Source organism: Mastigoproctus giganteus, chromosome 13 (genome assembly GCF_048544385.1).
Source record: "Mastigoproctus giganteus isolate SK-2022 chromosome 13, ASM4854438v1, whole genome shotgun sequence".
Taxonomy (NCBI): Eukaryota; Metazoa; Arthropoda; class Arachnida; order Uropygi; family Thelyphonidae; genus Mastigoproctus; species Mastigoproctus giganteus.
This window is the reverse complement of record NC_143587.1, coordinates 86,502,651-86,526,464: the sequence shown is the minus strand read 5'-3', so window position 1 is coordinate 86,526,464 and position 23,814 is coordinate 86,502,651. Positions and strand designations below refer to the sequence as shown.

The window sequence follows — 23,814 nt, the reverse complement described above, 5'->3', positions numbered from 1 at the left end:
AATTTTTCCTGATAGCAAAGAATGAGTACCGCACCTTTTTTTTTTTTTTTTTTACAAAAAAAGCACTGCTAATACATATTATCAAAAATAGCATGATACGAGCTGCAACCAAAGAAATGAATTCCAACCATCGACAAATACTTTCCCATGCCATAAATAAATTATAAGCACAGACGAGTTAGTAACGTACACAGTGCATTACATTTCAAGTGCCATTAACAAATAATAATAATTCATGATTTATAATAAAAAAGCGAAAAAAGTAATGAATTTTATAGGCAAACCAAGACCATTTTATTTCTGCACATCCACCACATTTCCCATTTACTCCTCCAACCAGCACATGGCAATAAGCATAGTTATCCTGTGCTTAAGCTACCATATATGTATATGGTTAGCTTATGACAGGGGTGGCCAACAAGTGATCACGACGAATTTTAAATATACAGTCATCCCTCGATTTGTGCACCTTGTGAAATGAAATTTTTGAGAGGGTAGATTGTGGCACTTGAAGGAAAAAAGTAGATCGTATCACATATTAAGTTGGCCACTCCTGGCTTATGAGATATATATGAAAAAAAAAAAAAAAAAAAAATATATATATATATAATAAAAAAAATACAATAATAATAATAATAATTAGATTTATATTGGTACCATTTTAATGTTGTTATTTGTTTGTTATTTAGTTTTTAGGAGCATTAGCAATTAAGGCCATATTGCTCCAGGGATATGCGGTGGTCATTTCCTGACCTTTCCGCATCCTCCGTATTTGGTGGTCATGGGCTCGAACCCCGGTCTAATCAAGAAGCGTGTGCTACACACTGCTGCTCCTGCCCACCTGGCTATGGAGGCGTCACCACTTTAATGAAATTTGGAAAGGCTCAACAAATCATTCTACAGAATTATTTCATGAAAATCCATCCACTGATGGGGGAATTGAATTATTACATATGGGTGGTAAAAGATGAAATAATAATTGACAGATTTCTGTTGGTCTCTGTCAATGACATTTGCAATGGCTCGGCTAATCTTTTTAAAAGGTATAAATATAAATATAAAATTTCATGAAAATCCATCCATTAGGAGCCGAGTTATTACATTTGTGAAAACACTGGGTGCATTATTTCAGTATGTTAATGCACCAAAAAACTGCAAGTACATCTCATTTCAGAAACAGTTGCATTATTGATATCACTGTCAGTAAGAAAAAATTTTTTGATCAGTCTTATGTCTATGAGCCTCAAGGACCAATGTCCTTGAGGCTGTCACAGACACTTTCAGGTATGCCAAGCTGTGCTTGCTACCTGAGAGTCTAAAACACTGATGGAACTGATATTTTGGGTGACACTCAAGTCAAGTGGATCCAATTTCGGCAAAGTCCAGACAGTCTGTAACCCAAATCCTCTGTATTCACCTTCATGAAGGTGAGAGTGTTAGTTGGCATAACCCCATGTGCAAGTTCTGAAATGCTGCACCTAGCGCACAGTTGTACGTGACCACCCACAACACATGGAGGAATGCTGCCCCTCTATGTTACCAGGCAATACTAGGTGGTAGATGACTCTCATGAACCAGTGCAATACCACCACTTTGCTTATTGGAGGCTTGAAGTGGTGGAACCCATGTTTAGTCTGCATTACAAATCACAAATCTGGCCTACAATGGAATATTCTTCTCACATCTGGGGCGGTACCCCAAGAACCTCTCTCTCTCTCAGGCTTCTAGATTCCATTCAGAAGAGGGCAGTTAGGTTGATTAATGACTCATCTCTAACAGAGTCTCTCTCTCCACTCTGTATCTCATAGATGTTCTGTTTCTGCTGCATGCATTTTCTATAGATACATCCATGGGCACTGTTCTTCTGAATTGGACTCTATAATTCCTGCTCTCTCTTTCAAAGCAGTCCAACTTAAAACTCACAGAACCAACTTTTCTTCTTCCTCGTTTATTCATTTAACTTCCATTTTCTGGAACAACCTTCCTTCATACGTATTTCCTGAAAATTACAATGGACAGAAGTTCAAGTCTAATGTCAATAAGTTTCTTCTTTCATCTTGTCAACCTTCAGCCCATACACAGTACTAAGTACTACAGATTCTAATAACTCTCGTGTTTGGGTTTTCATAAAAAAAAAAAAAAAAAAACTGTAGTTAACATATATAATTTGAATTCATAGTCACATAGGTTAGCTTATTTTTGCATTTAGTTAAGTATTTATAAAGCTAAGCTTAATATTCAGAAAACCTTTGTTATTGATATTTTGGTGGGAACTTCGAAACCTCCGTTCAGTAGTTCAAATTCAACTTCACTATGGTTAAAGTTTTGTCAACAATTTCATTTCTGTAATATATTGTAAATTAAAATTTTGTAACCTTTCTAAAGTTCAAATTTTACCTTAACAATGGTTGCTACAAGATCCACTTACAATACAAAGTCCAAGGATATCGTGATCTAGAAATGCTGTGAGCATTTCCAGTGTTCACAAGTTTGTCATTTGTAAGACCACATTTGGAATACTGTCTTCAAGTATGGAGACCTCATCTGAAAATACACATTGAGCTTCTTGAAAAGGTCCGAAGGTGGGCAGCTAGCATGATGAGATTGTCAAAAGGGCGACCATACGAGAAAAGACCACGATTATGTGTGCTACAAAGCTTGTCAACGAGGTATCTCATAGGTAACCTGATTGAGGTTTATAAGGCTGCGAGAGGGGTTAGTAAAATGAATGAAAGCAGAATTTTCACTGTTAGAGAAAATTCCAGAACTTGGGGCATAAATTCAAATTACAGGGTTTAGACTGGATTGTAGGAAGTTTTCTTTTATCCAGCGGGTTGTTGATTGCTGGAACAGGTTACCTTCACAGGTAGCTGAGGCTAACAGTTTGAATAAATTCAAAGGTCAACTGGATAGTTACCTATGTGAGGAGGGAAGCAAATAATTTGTATTTTCTTATCTACTTTTTTTTTTTTTTAGCCAGTGCAGCAAAAGCCTGTGGCTCTTTGGTACTATACTGCGATTGCTATTACTACCTTTTAAGCAAAGATGTGCATTTATTTAACTATAATTAATGTTATCTTTTACATTGCCTTAAGGGCTATATATTTATTGTTGTATATTGTTAATTTTTAGCTAAATCTCTGTGTAACTAAAGTATTTTAATGTAAAGTAACTAAAATATTTAAAGTATTTCAATGGAAAATTCTTTGTGCCCTCTGTTTAAAAAAAGTAACCATTTGGCAATAGCAGTTCTTTTCTGGGGCGAGGTGATACTTCAAACTGATTTAAATAAAAATAAAAAAATTAAATGGGGAATATTTACTTACAACTTATAATATACAATTAAAAAGAGAAAATAAATATAAAATCTTACAGTGCTCTTTGTGAATTCTTTGTTATACTGTTCTGCTAACATCCTCATCTTTCGAGGTACTAAACCAGCATAGTCTTCTCCACAGTGTTTACAAAAACTGAGTAGTATATTTAAATTATTATGTTCTTCTTTGTCTGATGAAGTAAGGATTGTTAATAAGTTTCCTAATAGTGGTAATCCCTCCTTTAAGGTAAAAACTCCACAAGAAATAAGCTAAAAATAAAAATAAAACAAAATAAATAAGCATATGGAAATTAAACAGAAAAACTGAATTTTCTGTTTTTTTTTTCCTTCTATACATACACCATGTTGCCAAAAGTGTACACCCACCACTTTATTAAATAATACTCTTGCATTCATAATAATAAGGACACTACCTAACTTAGAGCACGGGACTCCCTTTCACGGTTATTCATTCTTTTTTTCAAAGCAACATTTAACAAAAGTTTTGTAACCACTGTTGTTTCTTTTAAACATGAAGCTCATGCTCAAAAACATACTGAGAGATTTTTGAAGTTCTAGACTGCCACTTAAAAGCTAGAACATTATTTTCTATTAGAAACTCTCTTACAATATTTGTAAAACAGTAAAGGGCAGTATCTTGTGGGTCCACAAAGAGCTAACAGAGCTGTATTGTTCACAACGTTGATGAAGCTGGCAACATCAGTGTACTTTTAGAAGAGTCTATTCAAGTCATATAGCAGAAGAATCTCGACTTCACAAATTTCTTTAGCTGTTTGAACAGCACAATCGTATTCAGATAGTAGATAGCATATCCAAACATGTCCATCTAACAAGACCTGTTACTGAACAAAATAATTTTGATTTCCACGTGTCTGTCATCTATTTCACACATTCACTGTACCATTTCAGGCATTACACTTCATTATCTGGTGCACATGAAGGCTTGTAAGTTGCAGTACATTCATGAAATCCCAAGCAATGGTGCTCTCCACACACTATTCTCATGGGGACTATAACTTCTAGTCAATTTGTACTTTATATGCAGTCAATGCTGAAATCTTTCTGTCAATCTTTTTGGCCACCCCCTGCTTCTCTCTGTAATTATTTTGAGCTGACCATATCTCAGGAGGCTGTTCACATGTACATGAGTTTTCAACACAAAATGAACATCATGCATATCTGTTCAAAAAATGTTAAATATTATGAATATACAACTTATAGATTGTTCCATTTACCACTTAAGAGTCAATGGATCAATGTCCCTTTTTCAAAGTCGGTAGGCTATTATCAGCCTGATGTACCTTAGCAGTATAATCTGTCTGAAGGTTTCATGACCATTTTACATCAAACTGATCAGATGTTGAATAATATGGAAACACTGCACGCCAATGATGGATATAGGACTTCTGCTAACATGACATTACTGAAACATTACTAATATTCAGTCAGAACAAAGCTGGATTTACCAAGGCATTACCATCAGTCTGAGGGCACCCCTATAAACTTATTTTGAGCCTCTAAAAAATATGTGCACCAGGGCATTTAGACCATCAAAATCTGACAATTCACAGAACCAAAAAAAATTAATACATCTGAAGCCAAATAAAAATTTTTCATCCATAAAGCTATCTTCCCACCTCCAACTAGCAAAACTATTTTAAAAGCATATATGGTGCAACCACAATACATCAAAGGTGTCAGGTGACAAATTTATGAATATTTTTTGAGTATACACAATGACTAAAACCCATGAAAATTATTAAAGGAAATCATTACAATTTCATTACTCATCCTACTAACACACATTCCTGCTTTGTTCTTACATTTTATGCATCCCTCCTGAATTAGTTACCTAATTTACTTTGCTGGAACTGATGACAGCTTTTTCAGAACATAATTCTTAATATCAGCCATGTCACCATCATGTTTGTTTTGTCTTCCCACTCTTCACCGATGTTAATGATGATTTCATACTCATTCAGATTCCACATCTACTTCAATCCATACTGCTACGTCATTTGCTTTCAGAGTTCCACCAAGTGCATTATAAATTTGCTTCTTGTTCTGGAAATGCCACTAATTCCAATAAATTTTTTTCAGCAGTTTTACACTTCCACTGAACTAACTTTTCCACAAGCTTATATGTGACATCCTTCGGTGTTAACATCTTCAGAAATTTAACAGGAAATTGTGTAATTTCCTACTGAATTAATGCACACACAAAAAAAAAAACAGAGTTAAACATTAAATTAGCATACTGATATGTAAAAATTAATAGTAAGTTATATCTCTTGTACCACATTTCTGACAAAAAAAATTGCTTTCAAAATGATAATCTATGTATAAATATTTTTATTTCTGCAGTACTTTGCCATTTTATTTATTTATTTATTATTGTTGATATTTAAAGAAAATAACTCGCAGCTTTGAAATTCTGATTACTTTACATATTAAATGTTTTCCCCTTTCTTCCAATGAATAAAACAACCACTCATATCATGTGGTATCGTATACTTTTTTAATTGATCTGTTTATTTCTTTTTCTTTCTTTCTTTTTTTTTTGAAACCATGATAAAAACATGTAAAAAATATTACTATTACAGGAACTCTTGACTTACGAAATACTCGACTCACGGAAATTCGACTTTATGTAAGTTTTTGCTGGTCGGTGCAAATTTAAAAAAATCATGGAAATGTATTTTGCATCCTGTAGGAATAAATGGAGGTATCGTGAAAATAACATAGTGGTTTTTTTTATAATTCATTCCAAGTCCTTGGACGTTGAAAATTTTGCTATATTACTAAGCTATTTATCTCTCTAAAAGGTCATATTTATACCGATCGAACCAGAGAGCATGGATAACAATATCGTTCTTTGAGGATTGGTTTAAATGCTGCTTCATTCCCGAGGTTGAAAAATATTGTAAAGACAATGACTTTCTTTTCAAGATTTTGCTTCTATTAGATAATGCTCCTGGACATCCTACACATCTAGATGATTTCAATTCGAACTGAGAGTCACACTTCTACCGCCAAACATGACTTCACTCATCCAACCTATGGATCAGAGTATTATTTCAAATTTAAAAGCATACTATTTATGCACAACATTTTCTTAGGCATTGTCTGCAGTAAATGAGAAAAATTTTCCATTAAGAGATTTGTAAATCTTACAATATTTACCATGCCATCTTAAACATTAATAAGGCCTGGGTAGAAATTACTAAAAGTTATTTAAATGGCACATGGAAGAAAATATGCCCACAGCTTCAAAGGATTTGACAAAGATGAATCATATGAAGAGGTTACAGATAAGATTGTAAAGGTTGCAGAGCTACTTCAGTTGGAGATTGATGCCAAAGAGGTGGAGGAGTTAATAGAGGAAGAAGAGAAGGAATTATCTAACAAAGAACTTACTGACTTGCAGGCAGCGATAGTGAAAGAAGAAAATGCTGACAAAGCTCAAGATGAACCAAATGAGGAGCCGAGATGCTTCTTAACCAGAGAGATGGCAATGGCATTTCGTGAAATTGCATCGGCAATGGTGAGGTTTGAGAAGATGAATCCTGACAGCAAACGATTCTTGAAAGTTAATAGGGGTGAATGATATGCTTGCTTGATACGAAGAAAGCTATGATGAAAAGAAAAAAGCCACTGTCCAGTCATCCATTAATATGTTCTTTCGTAAAGTTGTTAGGCCGACCTCTTCTAAATCTCCACAGTCTTTAACCTCCGCAGCAGTGTACTTATCAGCCGAGGATGTCGATTCTGGCAACGATGCTTGAGAGGTAAAACTTACTGATGTTATGCCTCTCTCCTCTCCTTTTTTGTAATTATATAATTTTTAAATTGCACGCTTTTGTAATTTTTCCTGCATATGAGATAAAAAATTGAATAAATACAATAAATAATTCGATATACATGTTTGTCGAAGATTTCTTTTTGGATTCAATCAATTCAGCGAGCACAGTTGCAAGTGCTGCAAAAGCATGGGGGAAATTCCGACTTACGTAAAATCCGATTTACTTAGCATTCCGCGGAACGCAATCCTTATGTAATTCAGGGAGTTTCTGTACTAATACTTCAGGGAGGAGCAATTAAATATATATAATTGCACACATCCTATTAAACTGCTTAATAATGCCAACATTTCATCTAATATACACTGAGTGATCACCGAATTATGACCACCTACCTAATACTTCGCAGGTCCTCCTTTTGCCCCCAGTACAACAGCTATCCGACATGGCATTGATTCAACAAGATGTTGGAAGTGTTCTGGAGGTAGGGCCAACCAAGTTGTGGGTAATGCGGCTAGAAATACAGGTATGGAGGTGATTGGTGTGTCCACATGCCTGATATGCCTTTCCACGGTGTCCCAGAAGTGCTCTATGGGATTGCTATCCGGGGGAGTTCGGAGGCTAATCAATATGTTAGAAGTCAGAACTGTGTTACTCAAACCATTCCTGCACATCAAGTGCCTGATGGCTCGGCACATTGTCATCTTGGAACATCTTGTTTTCTGCAGCAGCATGTTCGAGACGCAACAAGAGAGAGTAATACTCTTGATCTGGTTATCAGCAGTGATCATTCGTGTATTAAGAATTTGCAGTTAAAGGAATCGCTAGGTGGCAGTGATCACAGTGTACTGATGTGAGATTTACTTTCTATCCAGTTATATTAAAGGAGGCGGCAAAGCAACTAAGCAAACCCTCAGCCATAATTATGAGAGCATCCTTGGACTCAGGGAAGGTTCCCACGGACTGGAGATGTGCGAATGTATCCCCAATTCACAAAGGGGGATCGAAGGGTGACACGAGTAATTACAGACCAGTTAGTTTAACTTCTGTACCGGGTAAAATAATGGAGTCACTGGTTAAAGATGCATTGCAGGATCATCTAGACAAGACTGCAGCAATAATTCAGACACAGCATGGATTTTTTAAGGGAAAGTCTTGTCTGACAAATTTGATAGGATATTATGATGTGGTTACAAAGAAACTGGATGCAAAAAATAATTTTGATATCATATATTTGGATTTCAGGAAAGCTTTTGACACTTTGCACATGGATGACTATTGTACAAATTGGAGCCGAATGGTATTAAGAGTAAGTTGCTACAATGGATAAAAGGATGGTTAAGTGGGAGAAGACAGAGGGTGGTAATCAATGGGTGCTACTCTTCGTGGACTAATGTTATTAGTGGAGTCCCACAGGGTTCGGTTTTGGGTCCACTGTTGTTTTGTATATTTATCAATGATATTGATGAAGGTATATCAGGCTTAATGTAGAAGTTTGCAGATGATACAAAGGTTCGCAGGGTTGTTAATGACAGTAACAGCAGTGTGCTACTGCAACAGGATCTATTTGGGCAGATGGGCTAAGAAGTGGCAACTGAAGTTTAACCTTGACAAATGCAAAGTAGTGCAAAGTAGTGCAAAGAAGTAACCCCAGAGATACGTACAAACTTTTTTTTTTTTTTTTTTGATTTGGTAGTTGTTGGCGCATCGGCTTCTGTGGCCATATTGCACCTCCCAAGGTTTTTGCAGTACTTTGATCCAAGCCCGAGGCGGGAATTGAACCAGCGACCTTTGGGTTGCCGGGCAGGTACTTTACCCACTCGGCTAGCCCGGTCGGCTGATACGTACAAACTGTGTGGTACTATACTTAAGGTGGTTGAAAATGAAAAAGACCGGGAGTAATTGTGCAGGCAGATATGAAGTTTTCTGAGCAATGCAGACAGGCTGCCAGGGCAGGTCATGGGGTTTTGTCAATGATATATAGGAATTTTGCTAGTAGGGAAAAGGAGGTGATTGTCCCTCTGTATAAGGCAATGGTCAGGCCACGCCTTGAGTACTGCGTACAGGTCTGGAGGCCTCATTTTAGGAAGGATGTAGATTTACTTGAGCATGTACAGAGAAGGGCAACAAGATTGGTGAGGGGAATGAAGGGCTCCTCTTACCAAGAGAGGTTTAAGTTCTGCAAATTGCAGTAGCTGGAGACTATGCACCTGCGCGGTGATCTGATTGAGGTATATAAGGCCTTGAATGGGTTGAGCACACTGAATTCTGATGGGATCCTGCCACTTTTTCAGATTATGAACCTAAGGGTGCATAAATTCAAATTAAGAAAAGAAAGATGTAGAATAGATGTGTGGAAATTTGCCTTTAGCCAGCGGGTGGTTAATTGCTGGAACAAACTTCCATCTGTCGTGGAAGTTGATAGGTTGAATAAATTTAAGGAGGAACTGGACAGGCATTTGGAGGGAATGGTGTGATTTTTTTTTTTCTTTTTTTTTTTTTGGCTGATACTGCATCAGCTCATACACATGCTTTCTTGCATCACATGCCACTACTACTACTACTACTACACCATCACCATTTGGGAAAAGGTGTTACATAGCAGGGTGTACACAGTCAGCAAGCAGTTGACGATAGCAGAGACCAGTAATACGTTGTTCCACATTCACCAGGCATCCAAGTTCCTGCCAGTGAAACATGCCCCACACCATAAAACTGCCTCCACCAGCCTGCACTTTTGATACTATGAATGATGGATGAAGAGTCTCTTGTTGTTTATGCCAAATCCATACACCATCCAAGGTGTGGAGGAAATAACGTGACTCATCCAACCAGCACACCTTCTTCCAGTCTTCTAACATCCAACTTGCAAGCTCTTTGCACCAGGCGAGTCTTTTACACCAATGAACCTTGATTAGGAGAGGATTCCATAGGGGTCGTCTGCTGGTATAGCCCATATGTGCGACACATGGTCATGCCAGATATTGTTCCGGGTTGTCCTATGTTGTATTGGGTAGTCAACTCTTTAACAGTGCTGCAGCTGTTTGCCTGTACAAGTCGTTGGACCCGAGGTTAACCTCTAACATCAACCTTTCGCTGACCTTTGCAGTTTTGCTGCAAGGTTGTTGTTTGATCATTCTGATGCCAGTTCTGGTACACTTTAACAACGACGACTCTCGAACATCCCTCCAGTTCAGCCGTTTGGGAAATCAAAGCATCAGTTTGTCAAGCACCCACAATCTGTCCTTTATCAAAGTTCAATAAATCCTTCCTTTTACCCATCACACTCGGAATTTTACTACCTAGTGAACCACTGACACCTTATCTATGCTACACAGGTCGGCTAACTGCGCACTCTCGTATCTCACATGGTCAACGGGTTGCATTCAGTTTTCATAAGGGTGGCCATAATTCAGTAATCACTCAGTGTACATATACATATATATATAATTTAAAATTAAAATAAAAGAAAACTTGTGTTAGTATGTCATTTACCTCTGCATAAAACCGTAGATCAACTCTTATTTTGCTAGGATTGTGTATCTGAAATATCAAAGGAAATAATCTTTTTATTAAATATAAATATAAAATAAGAAAAAAATCATAAATTATGTTTAAGGTAGCAAAATTGGAAGGTTGATTATTTAATTCCAAATTTTCGTTAACTGTGAGAAGAAAATCAATGGATGACTGTAAAACCTGATTTTAAGAGGGCCATTTATCACCCAATGTTCCAGATATATAACTAAAAGTAGAAAACAAATCAAAAGATTCCTTTATTCATTTGAGAACCATACAATTACAACTGTTATAATCATAAAAAGTGGCTGTGGCACAATGGCCATACAGATTATATCAAGGGATTACAAATGATTTCAAAAAAGTAATGAAATCCTGTACCTTGCCTTAAATATTATGTATTACTGAAGTTGTGCTTGAAATATGTTTATCCTTACCCTCGAGTTTTGTATTTAAAAAGACATATGTGCCAGTTGAAAGGTCTTCACGAGAAACTGAGTTTATGGCATTACAAGAATTAAACCAATTAAATCAAAGAAAAGAGCAGAAGAGAAAACATCCACGATGTTGTCACAAAATGATTAAATTAAGGTAAAACACTTTTTTTTTTTACAAAGTGAATGTATTAAACTACAAAGTATTTTGTTTTCAAGAAACTACAGTTAACTGTATGCAAACAAAAAACAGAAATGAGTGAAAAAAGCATAATGATTAATAACTACAAATTTAGAAGAATATAAAATATTTAAGGGCAAAGGCCTCATGCTACAAGGTAGAATGACTAACATGTAGGTCAGTGCAAAAGCATCATTTTAACGTAGTCTTCTCCATTGGTGAAGTGTTATTTATTCGAGGTAGTACAATACCGTGGCAACTCGTGAAGGCATTCACAATATGAGATATAACCAAAACGGTGCCAATTTAATTAATTAATTTAACTACTTTGGTAGATGGCTGCGTTAAAATGAAATTTAGAAGAATTAAAAACAAACAGAGAGTGTCAACACTGATTATGGGAAATAACCAACAGAATTCCAATATAATGGTGCAACTGCAACCTGTAATTAAGCAGGAAGACTATGCAAAGACAATGAGTGAATGCAGTTAAGTTTTTAAAAGAAAAATAACAAAATAAAGGAAAGATAAAGGGAATTTTGACTTGAGGGCTTATAGGATTTTAAGCTTCCCTTTGTTTTGTCTTTTACAGGTCATATAGGACACCACTGAACATTTGGTTGTTTCTCAGCAGTTCATTATGGAAATACTACCTTTCAGGTATCTGCAGGTGTGAGTGCTCCCCAATGAAATCATGTCTGTGATTTCCTTTTTCTTTTATTTTGTCATTCTTCTTGTATGATGCATCTGCGTTCATCTTGCAGACACCTCATGCCTCTTACAGACTGCAATTGCCCTATCATGGAGGAATTCTGTTTTTTGTTTGTTTCCCCACAGTGAGTGGCAACATATTCTATTTATTTTATATTTGTAGTCAGTCATTAATCAATTGTATTTTATTATTTTTGTTTGCTTGCATACAGGTAACATTAGGTTCTTCACAAACTAAATACTTGCTGCAGTTTCAGAAACATGTGGCAAAAAGTATTTAATCTTAACTAAACAAATTAATTTTTAATTATGAAATCATGTGACCGAACAACTTCTTTTATTGGAAAGTTGAGATGTGTTAGCATATCAAAATAAGAGTATTATTAGCGGTTTAGCAATGTTTAACATTGTATATTATGATGGGTAAATAAGCTTCGTGTGCCCCCAACCCTTTTTTTTTTTTTTTTTTTCACATATTTTATGATTTCTTTGACAATTAAAAAAAAAAAAAAAATCCATGATGTGTATAAATAACAAAGCGTATTTACAGATTACATTAGTTAATCACCAAATGTTATATACTGCTTATTTAATAATCAACCTTTATGGGTAGATAGCTGGTAATTCTATGTTCCATTTATTTATCAACGATAATTATTCATATCTTTAATTTGGTAATAAACAACAACTGTAACCAAAACATAGATTAGTTTTCTTTCAATTACAACTTTTTACGTTCTTGTTTATAATCTGGCATGACCACCAGGTCAGAGGAGTTTACAATAAGTTAACAATACAAACATTAATCATATTTAGCAGTCAAGGGCGTGAACCCAGGTTCACCCAAAAAGCGTGCCCTACTGCACTCTCATCCCTGACCACTCGGCTAAGTCACGGGTGTTGGTAAGTACTAAGAGTTAGTACTGTGATTATAACTGTGGCATTATTTAAATAATAATGCTAAACTTATCAACTTACAATTATAATGAATTATAAAATTCACTGTATCACACAGAAATCAGAAGTAAAATATATATGCAAGGCAATAATTTTATCCTTAGTCTTATGTAAGGGTAAAATTACTTTATGAAGCATGTTGGATTCTGTGAGTGATTGGCAAAATACAATTATAAAAATAACAAGCAGATTTAAACAAAATTAATCATCATTAACGTTTTATTTTCTTATGTTGTTTGTTATTTGGTTTTTTAGGAGCATTAGCAACTAAGGCCATATTGCTCTGGGATATGTGGTGGTCATTCCCTGACCTTTTCACATCTTCCGTATTTGGTGGTGACGGGCTCGAACCTCGGTCTAATCAAGTGTGTGCTACGCACTGCTGCTCCTTCCCACCTGGCTACGGAGGTGCCTATTTTCTTATGTTCAAATGAAAGAAGTCAGCATCCACAGTATTAATTGCCTCTCTCTCTCTCTCACACTCACACACACACACACACACACACACACACACACACACACACACACACACACACACACAATTATGATTGGTAAAATAAGTTAATAAAATATGTCTTTAATCTCTGTTTTCTAATGAATCATAATTATTAACTACTGTCTTTATCTTTGTACACACTTTGTAATTTTTAACTTACACTTGTGTATTCACTTTCAGTCAATACACAGGTGTGAGTTGGAAATCCAAACTACTTTGATTTTTAAAATTAGACCACTCTAATCCTGAGAGTTAATAGTTTATATATAATAACTTAGTAATTTTCATTAGCCAAAATAGTAATTTGGTCAATGAAATAATTTCAAATCATGCAACAATTTCAAATAATGAAGCAATTTAAAATAGTAATTACAAATTATTTATTTATTTTTTTTTTGTCCTCACCTTTTCCCATTATTATATGGGGTCAGCGTTTTTATTCTTTTGGCATGCAATTTTTAAGGCCGGATGCCCTTCCTGATGCCAACCCTCACCCTTTATCCGGGCTGGGAATATGCGGTGGTCATTCCCTGACCTACCATATCCTCCGTATTGGGTGGGTACGGGTTCGAACCCCGGTCTAATCAAGAAGCGTGTGCTATGCACTACTGCTCCTGCCCACCTGGCTACGGATGCGCCAGTAATTAATTACAAATTATAAAATGTCAATTAATGTGATATGACAGTATGAAATTCTCCAGGTCTTAGTGAAATCTTCAATAAAACTTTAAATTGTAAAAATTTATAAATAATAAAACCTTAATTATTAATGTATATTTGAAATATATCTTAATTAATGTACACTCGAAACCTTAAGTATATAAAAATAAAACACATGAAGGATGCACACTTATTTACATATGAGTGACCATTTGAAAGCTTAACAGGCCAGTGGGCAGCATACACTAGATAACCTTTTTTTAAAGTTGTTTCAAACATGCCCAAAATTATTAATCAAAAAATATTAATGAACAAATTGTCTTAAACTTTTTTTAGTATACAGTGCTATCTGTTATCTGTGTTTCTAACTGTAGACAGAGGTTATAATAAATAGCTTTGAAAACTGGAGGAGATAATCACACCTATTGACCTTAATTTCCCAATTTCGATTTAAGAAAGCCTAAATTAAAGTATTTCTTTGGAATTCATAAAAAGAAGTAGATAAAACCAAATCAGGTGATACATAAATAGATGGAGAGGTTATTATGGCAAATTTTTTTTTTTTTTTTTTTACTCATATATTTTTTAAAATTTTGATTTGAATTTTCATGCAAATTTTCATAGTTTTGGGCAATAAACTCAAAATATTAACACATTAATATTTTAATGCACTTATGCACAAAGTATATTTTAAGAAATTTTATATCAATGAAAAAACCACACTCTACAGATCCCAGTGCTATTAGAAATTCGTTATCCAAGACCCATTGGTAAACCGACTTGTAAAAGGGTAAACAAGGATAAAAACTGATAAAATTTGTCTGAACCATTAATGATGTGGTGGTTTTGGGAACTTGGTGTCAGGAGTTAGCAGCTGTCATTAGAGCATATATTTATGAGTCTGTGATTATTGCTTGTGATTGAAGTTGGGGATCGGGATGCTGATCAGAGATGGAATGGGTGTTGCTGCCAAGAATCAAATTTGCTGAAGATAAAATTATATCATATTCACAGTAGACTATGTTAACTAATTTTGAAAAATGCAAGGAATTAAATAAGCAACACTGTTGTAACTACAGTCAAACTCAGTTAAAGCAATACTGGAAACAACCAAAAATTGGATATAATATCACAGTTAATCAGTTAACAAAAACATAAATTGTGTTGTTTCAAAACTGCACACCTCAGATCAGCAATATGTATTTGCCATATAAGTTTTTTCCTCAGTGAACTTTCGCAATTATGATGGCTATTCAATAAAGAATGATCAAATTTTTTTTCACAACATACCTTTACTAACCATCCATATTTTGATGGTCCTTTTCAAAGTAGTCCCCATTTGATGAAATGCACTTACTCCGACATTTCTGCCATTTTGTAAAAACATGCATTTGGAAATTGCCTCCGACATCTTTACAACTTCTGATGACAGAAACGTTTTCCTCGCAGCTCCTTCTTTAACTTTGGAAATAAAAAAAAAATTAGCTGTACCCACTGCGAAAATTTTGCAATTGGGAGCAGAGTTTTTCTCTAGCTGTCCTAAAGAAATGTAGTCCGTGTTTTGTCATGAGTAGGTAAGTCAGTGTGCATGGAATGCACACCTAGGAAGAAATATCTTCAATTTGAGACCACTTTCGGCCTGATCGGTTGGGCCTACCATTCACAAAGGCCATCTCAAGAAAATGGCTTCTGTATTAATATATAGATTGCAGGTCAAGGTCAGGGCTATAAGCGTGGATGAGGAACACATTTGACATTAATGCTGGCTACGTACTCAATGACAGTATGAGCAACATGAGGTCTCTCATTGTCGTGATGCAGCATCCACCCACCCACCCACCTGCGTGCAGTTGTGGTTGTTTGCAACGAATGCGATCCTGCAAATTGTGCAGTACAGTTCTGTAGTAAGGTCCTGTAACAGTTGCATGGTGTGGCACAACATGCTGGCAAACCATTCGTTGAATGTCAAAAAAAAAGAGATGACTAAAACCTTTCCTCCAAAAGCCACAACTTTTGCTTTTTTTTGGTGGTGGCAATGATGGACTTCCAAGCAGAGTTTTGTTGCTTTTCTCTGGGTTAAAGTGATGAAGCCACCGTTATCACCTTGCGCAGAACCTCACCATTTTCAGTAACTATCCGTTGAAGCTCCTGACAAATTTCCATGCAAACTTGCTGTTGCTCAGGTGTGAGTGATCTTGTAACCCAGCATGCACAAACACGTCACGTGTAAATGGTCATGGAGAATACTGCGTGTGCTTCCTACTGATATTCTCAACATATCTGTCTGCTTTAACTATTAGACAATGATCTCTTATGATTACAGAAGCAGTGGTTGGAGCTCCAGGATTGTCTATTTTTGTGATCAAATCATGCCCATCTTTAAACATTCTAAACCACCTACGAGCTGTGCTATATTAAAGCACAGATTCACCATAAGCTTCTTTTAACATTTCATAAGCTCAGCTAATGTTTTCTTGGGATGGAAACAAAATCTGAGAGCAGCATGCTATTCTTTGCATGTCACGTCTATTGTTACGTAGGCAAAAATGAACAGGTACAAACTTGACCAACTGCCAAGGTCACACACCATGTGTGCCAGTCAACTGGGCAATTACTATGTGATACAGCTTAATTTGGTCTTAAATTCCACAGCTCAGCTAGAAACAGCAAGCAGTACAGGTGTTCATGAAAAATTATGATCATTCTTTATTGAACAGTCCTTGTATTTCTGCTCTTTCTTTTAAAGATGTACATCCTAATGCTCCCTTATATATAAGTTCCTAAAAATCAAAACCTACTGGCATGGATAACAATGTGATACCACTAATTAAGTAACTGAACCATTCCTTGTGGCCTGTTTAGTATTGCAATGAAAACTGGTTCCTCTGTAAGCCAAAGCCTCAATATGGAAGCTTTTTTATAAGAAACTAATAATCACAAAAGTTTACTTTCCGAAAGTAAACCCTCGACCTAGCCTTTCTGGATTAGTAGGGTCGCTGTCTCCCCACACTAGGTGGAAAAGACCCAAGTTTGAATCCCATCGATGATGGGAGGAATTTTATGGGTCTTTTTCATGCGTGGCTGAGTTAGTCAGTCTCAGATGAGGGTAGCATGGTTCTCTCCCAAGAACCTCTGGTTTTTTGTCCAGCAAACAGAAAATCGACCTTAGAACACACACAATTTACACACAATAAACACAGAACCCAATAACAACAGCACAGCTACCCTCTGCTTGAAAACATTATTTCTGTTTTGAATTCCAATCACTTGGCATCATTCTATTCCAAAAATTAATACAGTATATGGTTTTTACACCAAAAGTACAGTGCAGTACTTTTATGATGGATGACTCTTCAATTTATAATCAAAGAGTGTTGAAGATAAAATGAAAGCTATAAGAGAAAGAGAAAATAATAAGAAGAAATTAATCACTTTTAGAGTTTAAAGCCGACCATTTTGCCAAATGATTTCGAGTTGAGAATTCATTGTTTCATAGTTGGAGAAATGATCACATATTTTTATATGTGATCATTTCTCCAACATACACAATACAACTGTTCTTTAATGGTTAAATTTTGTATAGCCCAAAGACAGACAAATTATTGGTGGGGATGGACAGGTGATGTGGGAAGGGTTTTTTTTTTTTTTTTTTGGCTAATGCTTGATAAGCTTGCTTACTGGCATCATATGCCGCCACTACTACTACTAATAATAATAACTTTTTTTTTGATAAATAATAACTTTGATAAATAAAAAATACATATATTTTTTGCCCTGCCAGCTACATGGTTAATATTCTTGATTGATTGATTGCTTGTTTTAATTTTGCAAATTAAATGAAGTGAATGAAAGATACATGGACAAAGACTTTTTTAATGTGGTCAAGACATGACCCTTCTTTAAATTATCTCCTGACAAAATTTTAAAATTCAAGGGTACGAAGTGCAGAGGTGATAAACTATCAAGACATTGTATCACAGTCCTTATTTAGACTAATTTGAATGGTACAGAAAAGTAAGAAATATTTATGATAGGATGATAGGAAAATATAATCTGCAATATTTCAAAAATATTAAAAGTTAATTGTTTGATACAGCACAAATAAAAAAGGTTAGATGACATTGGCCTTTTCTCCTTCCCACTATCTCCTTAAACTGCACAAAGGCAAGGGGGAAAAAAAAAACCCACATGATACGCGTCTCTTATGGCAAACACAAGTGTCTTACAATGCATGGATCAAAGCCAAATACAAAGTTTAGAATCTCAGTTTTTAACAGAGATTTTGTTTAAAATGATGTTGATGGTATAACTGTTGATATTTTGCTCAGGTTGCTAACAAACTGAATAGGTATTTTGCATCTAAATTTATAAATGAGAATAAGACTGCAGCCATTATAAACCCAATGCAGGATGAAAGCCTCCTCAAAAATTCATGATGAGCGAAATGGACCATAATCTGCCATGTTGGTCCAGTGTGGGCTGGCACATTGACTGTATTTAGCAGTCAGTGGCTTGAACCTCGGTCTACTCAAGGAGCGTGTGCTACTGCACTCCTGCTCCTGACCACTCAGCTACGGAGGAAAGGAGATATAAAAAAGGCACCCAGGGTGGATGCAATCTATCCACTTATATTAAGGGAGGCAGCAAAGGAGATAAGCAAACCCTTAGCCATAATTATGAGAGCATCTTTGGATTCGGGACAATTCTCTTTGCACTGGACATGTGCGAATGCATTCACAAATGGGGGATTAAAAGGTAGCATAATAATTACAGACCTGTTAACTTAACTTCTGTTCCAGGGAAAATAATGGAGCCACTGGTTAAAGAAGTAATGCAGGACCATCTAGACGGGAATGCAATTATACTGCAGTCACAAGTCCACATCAATTCGTTGCAAGAAAATTTGTTGTACAACAGTTCGGTGCATGACAGTTCGCTGCATATAACAATTCAGTGCATGAAGATTCACAGTGTATGCGAAAATTCGAGGCATGAGACAGTTTGGTGAAAGACAAATTGGTGGCAAAAACAATTCATTGTATCATGCAGAAATCAGAAATTAACAAAATCACTATAGTTCAGGAAACGAGAAATTTTGGTGACTTAGAAATGAAGAATGCAGAAATTAATAGAAAAGAAAATAATATTTTATTAATTTATTATGTATAAAAGGATTCATTCAAATCCTTCTCATAGGCAGGTTTCTTCTACCTGGAAAGTGAGTACATGGCTATTTCAGCATGGCTCCTCCATATTGTAACACCTTTAATCCAGATAAGATTACAGTTATTTTTTTTTTAAGCAAACAAGGCAAATAGACAATACAATATATGCAATTCACAGCTATTATATACAGATGCCTCAAAAACTTAGCTGTTTGGTGCAAAAATAAACACCCTTTTAACTACTGTCCTCTATACTTAAGTGTCTTTTGGCATATCATCCCTTAGTCAGAAGAGTCAAGAACCACCATGAGCCCTGCTGAAAACTCTTCACCGAGCCAGAATGCTTTTCCATGTAGGGGACTCACACTCAAATTCGGAAAACTATACATTCTCCAGGGAAGCTTACCCACCTACTCTTAACCCATCGATGGACTAGCCTTATTAGTTATTATTATCATCATACAGCATACGGGTATATATTCAACAGTCATGTGCAAGCAACAGAACCTAGAACAAATCATAGGAAAAAACCCTGCTCTTTCTCTCTGTGCCTGATGGCTAACTACAATCGGACTGAAGAGGACGTTTTGTGTATTTTGTGTTTAGTATGTTATTGGTGCATTACAGTCATAAAAATGGGAGACAGCTGGTAATATAAAAGTTCATACAGTTCTTTTATCTTGTAATGACAGTGCTTTATTATGATTTGAACTAACAGTTCACCTTGCATTGGTTCGTGAAGTATAGCCATTACACCATATACAAAGTCACTTAAATTTTTTGCCTGCCTATTCTCTCACTGAATTGCATATGTACAGCATCTCTACTCATCTTCTCACCTGTTTTTTATTGCATGGTATAAACATGTGATGCTGTTATTGAAGGGACACTCCATTTCTTGAAAAGGTAACACATACACTTAGTGACAACTTGATTAGTTACAATTTGGAACGAAAGTGCTGTTGTTGTTGTTGTTGTTATTATTTGGTTTTTAGGAGCATTAGCAACTAAGGCCATTTTGCTCCGGGGATATGCGGTGGTCATTCCCTGACTTTTCTGCATCCTCTGTATTTGGTGGTCACGGGCTCGAACCCTGGTCTAATCAAGGAATGAAAGTGCAGCTAATCAAGTGACCACAGCATACGGGTATATATTCAACAGTGATGTGCAAGCAACAGAACCTAGAACAAGTCATAGGAAAAAAACCCTGCTCTTTCTCTCTGTGCCTGATGGCTAACTACAATCGGACTCAAGAGGACATTTTGTGTATTTTGTGTTTAGTATGTTATTGGTGCATTACAGTCATAAAGTCCCATTACTTACTAGAATACAGTTGTAAACTGTCCTCACTTTGTATAAGGATGTTTTATCTTTTTCTTTTGTTTCATCTATGTTATAGTTGCTAATTTTTGATTTTTTACAAGCTGGATATCTATAATATTTGTAAAATAATAAGAGGAGTTTACCTCAATATAGTACGTAGAACACTTCAAGTGTTCTACATACTATATTGAGGTAAACTCCTCTTATTATTTTACAAATATTAATATCAACGTAGAACGTATTGAGTATTACAGCTCTGATTCATACTATCTAAGCTGGATATCTGTAAGCAGGAGGAAACTAGCAGATTTTTTTGCCAAAACAGGCAACAGCAGGAGCTATTTTGAATGGGAAATCTTTGCAAAAAAGCAAAAATGTCTGCAAATTGCACTAGAAATTAAATTTTACCTGACAACATACATATTTTATATTAAAATACAACCATAAGACTGTTTACCAGTACAGTATATTTTCATTCATTAGCTTAAAGAGGAATTTTCTGTCTGCATTTCTGTTTATATCGTCAGTGAGATATCAACTGATATTTAATTGCTAAAGCAACAGTATCTTTTAAGATATTGTTGCTTTAGCAATTATAATCACTCTAAGACAGAATTTCCCAAACTGTGTTCCACAGAACACTAGTGGGATGTGAACCCACAAAAAAAAAAAAAAAAAAAACATTTTTTTTTTTTTTTTAGTACTAATTTTAAATTTCCAAAGATTAAAATTTGTGATTGTCTCTTCTCTAATGGAACCTTTATCCCATGGCTATTCCCAACCTCATATTGTTTGGCATTACAAGAATGCAAAATGGGATGACCTGCGAGACTTCTTTTCTTCTTTTCCTTGGTCTGATTACGATTTCAAAACTTCTGATGTTAACGTTTGCTCAGATCGTGTAAGTGAAATTATTCTTGCAGGAATGGAATCCTTTATCCCACACTCCACTTTAAAATCTCGTCCTTTATCTAAACCTTGGTTCTCCAACAAATGTGCAAAGGCTGTCCAAGAGAAGAATGTTGCATATCGTAACTGGCTTGTTTCTAATTCTTCAGTTTCATTTTCTGCCTACACCAAAGCTCGCAACAATTGTAAAGCAATTATTAATCAGTCCAAACTAGAGTTTGAACAGGCTAAGAGTAGAAAACTTGCTTCTTGCCCTAATGGTAGCCGAGCATTCTGGTCTCTTGCCAAAGCTATTGGCCGCAACTTTTGCCCATCTCTGCTCCCACCTCTGTCCAAACCAGATGGTTCTGTTGTCACTTCAGCCAAGGATAAAGCTGACCTGCTAGCATCCCATTTTTCTTCCACCTCATGTATTAATGATCTTGGTAAAACACCTCCCACCATTCCCAACACGCTCCATTCAATGCCTCCTGTGGTCTTCCGTCAAAAGGATATTAGAAGGATTTTGATGAATCTTGATGCTAAGAAAGCTCCAGGTCCCGATGGTATTTCTCCACTTGTTCTCAAAACCTGTGCTCCTGAACTTACTCCTATTCTTTGCCGCCTTTTTTCACTTTCTTATTCCAAAGGTGTTTTTCCTTCTGCTTGGAAATTTGCTCATATCCAGCCAGTTCCTAAAAAGGGTGACAAATCCCTCCCATCCAATTATCGTCCCATTGCAATTACTTCTACTCTTTCTAAAGTAATGGAGAAATCAATTAACCGGCAACTTTTAAACTACCTAGAAACCTTCCGTCTGATCAACGATCGCCAGTATGGATTCCGTCAGTGTCGATCCACTGGTGATATTCTGGCTTATGTTACCCATTTATGGACTAATTCAATGGAAAAGTTCGGTGAAACACAAATAGTTGCTCTTGACATCTCAAAGGCTTTTGATCGTGTTTGGCATAAAGGTCTTCTAAACAAGCTTCCATCTTATGGTTTGCCAACTGTTTTTAGTAATTGGTTATCCAGTTTTCTCTCTGATCGCTCACTGAGGGTGATGGTAGATGGCTCTCTGTCTTCTAACTTCTCCACTAATGCCGGTGTCCCCCAAGGTTCAGTTCTTTCCCCCACTCTTTTCCTTTTGTATATCAATGACCTTCTTCCATTGACTGGAAATCCTATCCATAGTTTTGCCGATGATAGCACATTGCATTCAACTTTCCATTTTGAGAAACCTTGTCCTGCTCAATCAGCTTCGAGTTCTCGAAAATCTGCTGCCAATTCCTTAAATGCCGATCTTCAGGTAATTCTCCAGTGGGGCAAAGACAACCTAGTTGATTTCAACCCTTCTAAAACTCAGTCTTGTCTTATATCTCGCAAAAAGGATTCTTCTGCTCCTATGCTTATCCTTAGTGACACTTCGATTTCTAGGCAAAATGATATATCTCTTTTGGGGATTACCCTGACTTCTAATCTCTCTTGGCACAAGCACATTACAAATATTGCTTCCTCTGCATCTAAAAAACTTGGTTTTCTCTTTCGCTCTCGGCGTTACTTTTCTTCCAAACAGCTGCTCACTCTGTATAAATCGCAAATCCGCCCTGCCATGGAATATTGTTCCCACATCTGGGGTGGTGCCCCCAAAACCTCTCTCAGGCTTCTTGATTCCATTCAGAAGAGGGCAGTTAGGTTAATTAATGATTCATCTCTAACAGAGTCTCTCCACTCGCTTTCTCATAGATGTACTGTTTCTGCTGCATGCCTCTTCTACAGATACTTCCATGGGCACTGTTCTTCTGAATTGGCTTCTATAATTCCCGCTCTCTCTTTCAAAACAGTCCGAACATGTGCCGCCACCAGCCAACATCCATTTACTGTCCAACTACAAACCCACAGAACCAACTTTTCATCTTCCTCATTTATCCATTCAACTGCCGTTTTCTGGAACAACCTTCCTTCATACGTATTTCCTGAAAATTACAATCTACAGAAGTTCAAGTCCAATGTCAACAAATATCTTCTTTCGTCTTTTCAACCTCCAAACCAAGCACGGTACTAAGTACTATAGGTTCCAATACCTCTCGTGTTTGGGGTTCTCATAAAAAAAAAAAAAAAAAAAAAAAAGATTAAAATAAACAAACATATAAATGACTTTCTCTTGAGTAAAAGATATAGCCAAAGATATAGATATTTCTTAAGGCATTATAGAATGCCAAATCTTTTGATTTGGCATTCTATAATACCCTAAGAAATATATCTATATAAATAAACTGTATTTCAGGTTTAATGCTTGTTTGGTTCAACTCTTTTCATAACTCTGTTATGACCATCAGT

General features: G+C 36.0%; 1 protein-coding gene across 5 annotated transcripts in view; it reads right to left on the bottom strand.

Annotated features, from left to right (window-relative positions):
* The window catches only part of Upf2 (UPF2 regulator of nonsense mediated mRNA decay), a 695,457-nt gene that overhangs the window by 497,077 nt on the left and 174,566 nt on the right, over positions 1-23,814 (bottom strand). For all 5 annotated transcript variants that reach the window (XR_016547840.1, XR_016547841.1, XM_090387842.1 and 2 more), the window contains exons 11-12: positions 10,633-10,680; positions 3,374-3,586 (exon numbers count right to left, since the gene is read on the bottom strand). Coding sequence is in view for 3 of the 5 variants with exons in the window: in XM_090387842.1 (XP_090243968.1) it covers positions 3,374-3,586; positions 10,633-10,680 (261 nt within the window). In the remaining 2 variants the exon portion in view is untranslated. The remainder of the gene's footprint in view (positions 1-3,373; positions 3,587-10,632; positions 10,681-23,814) is intronic.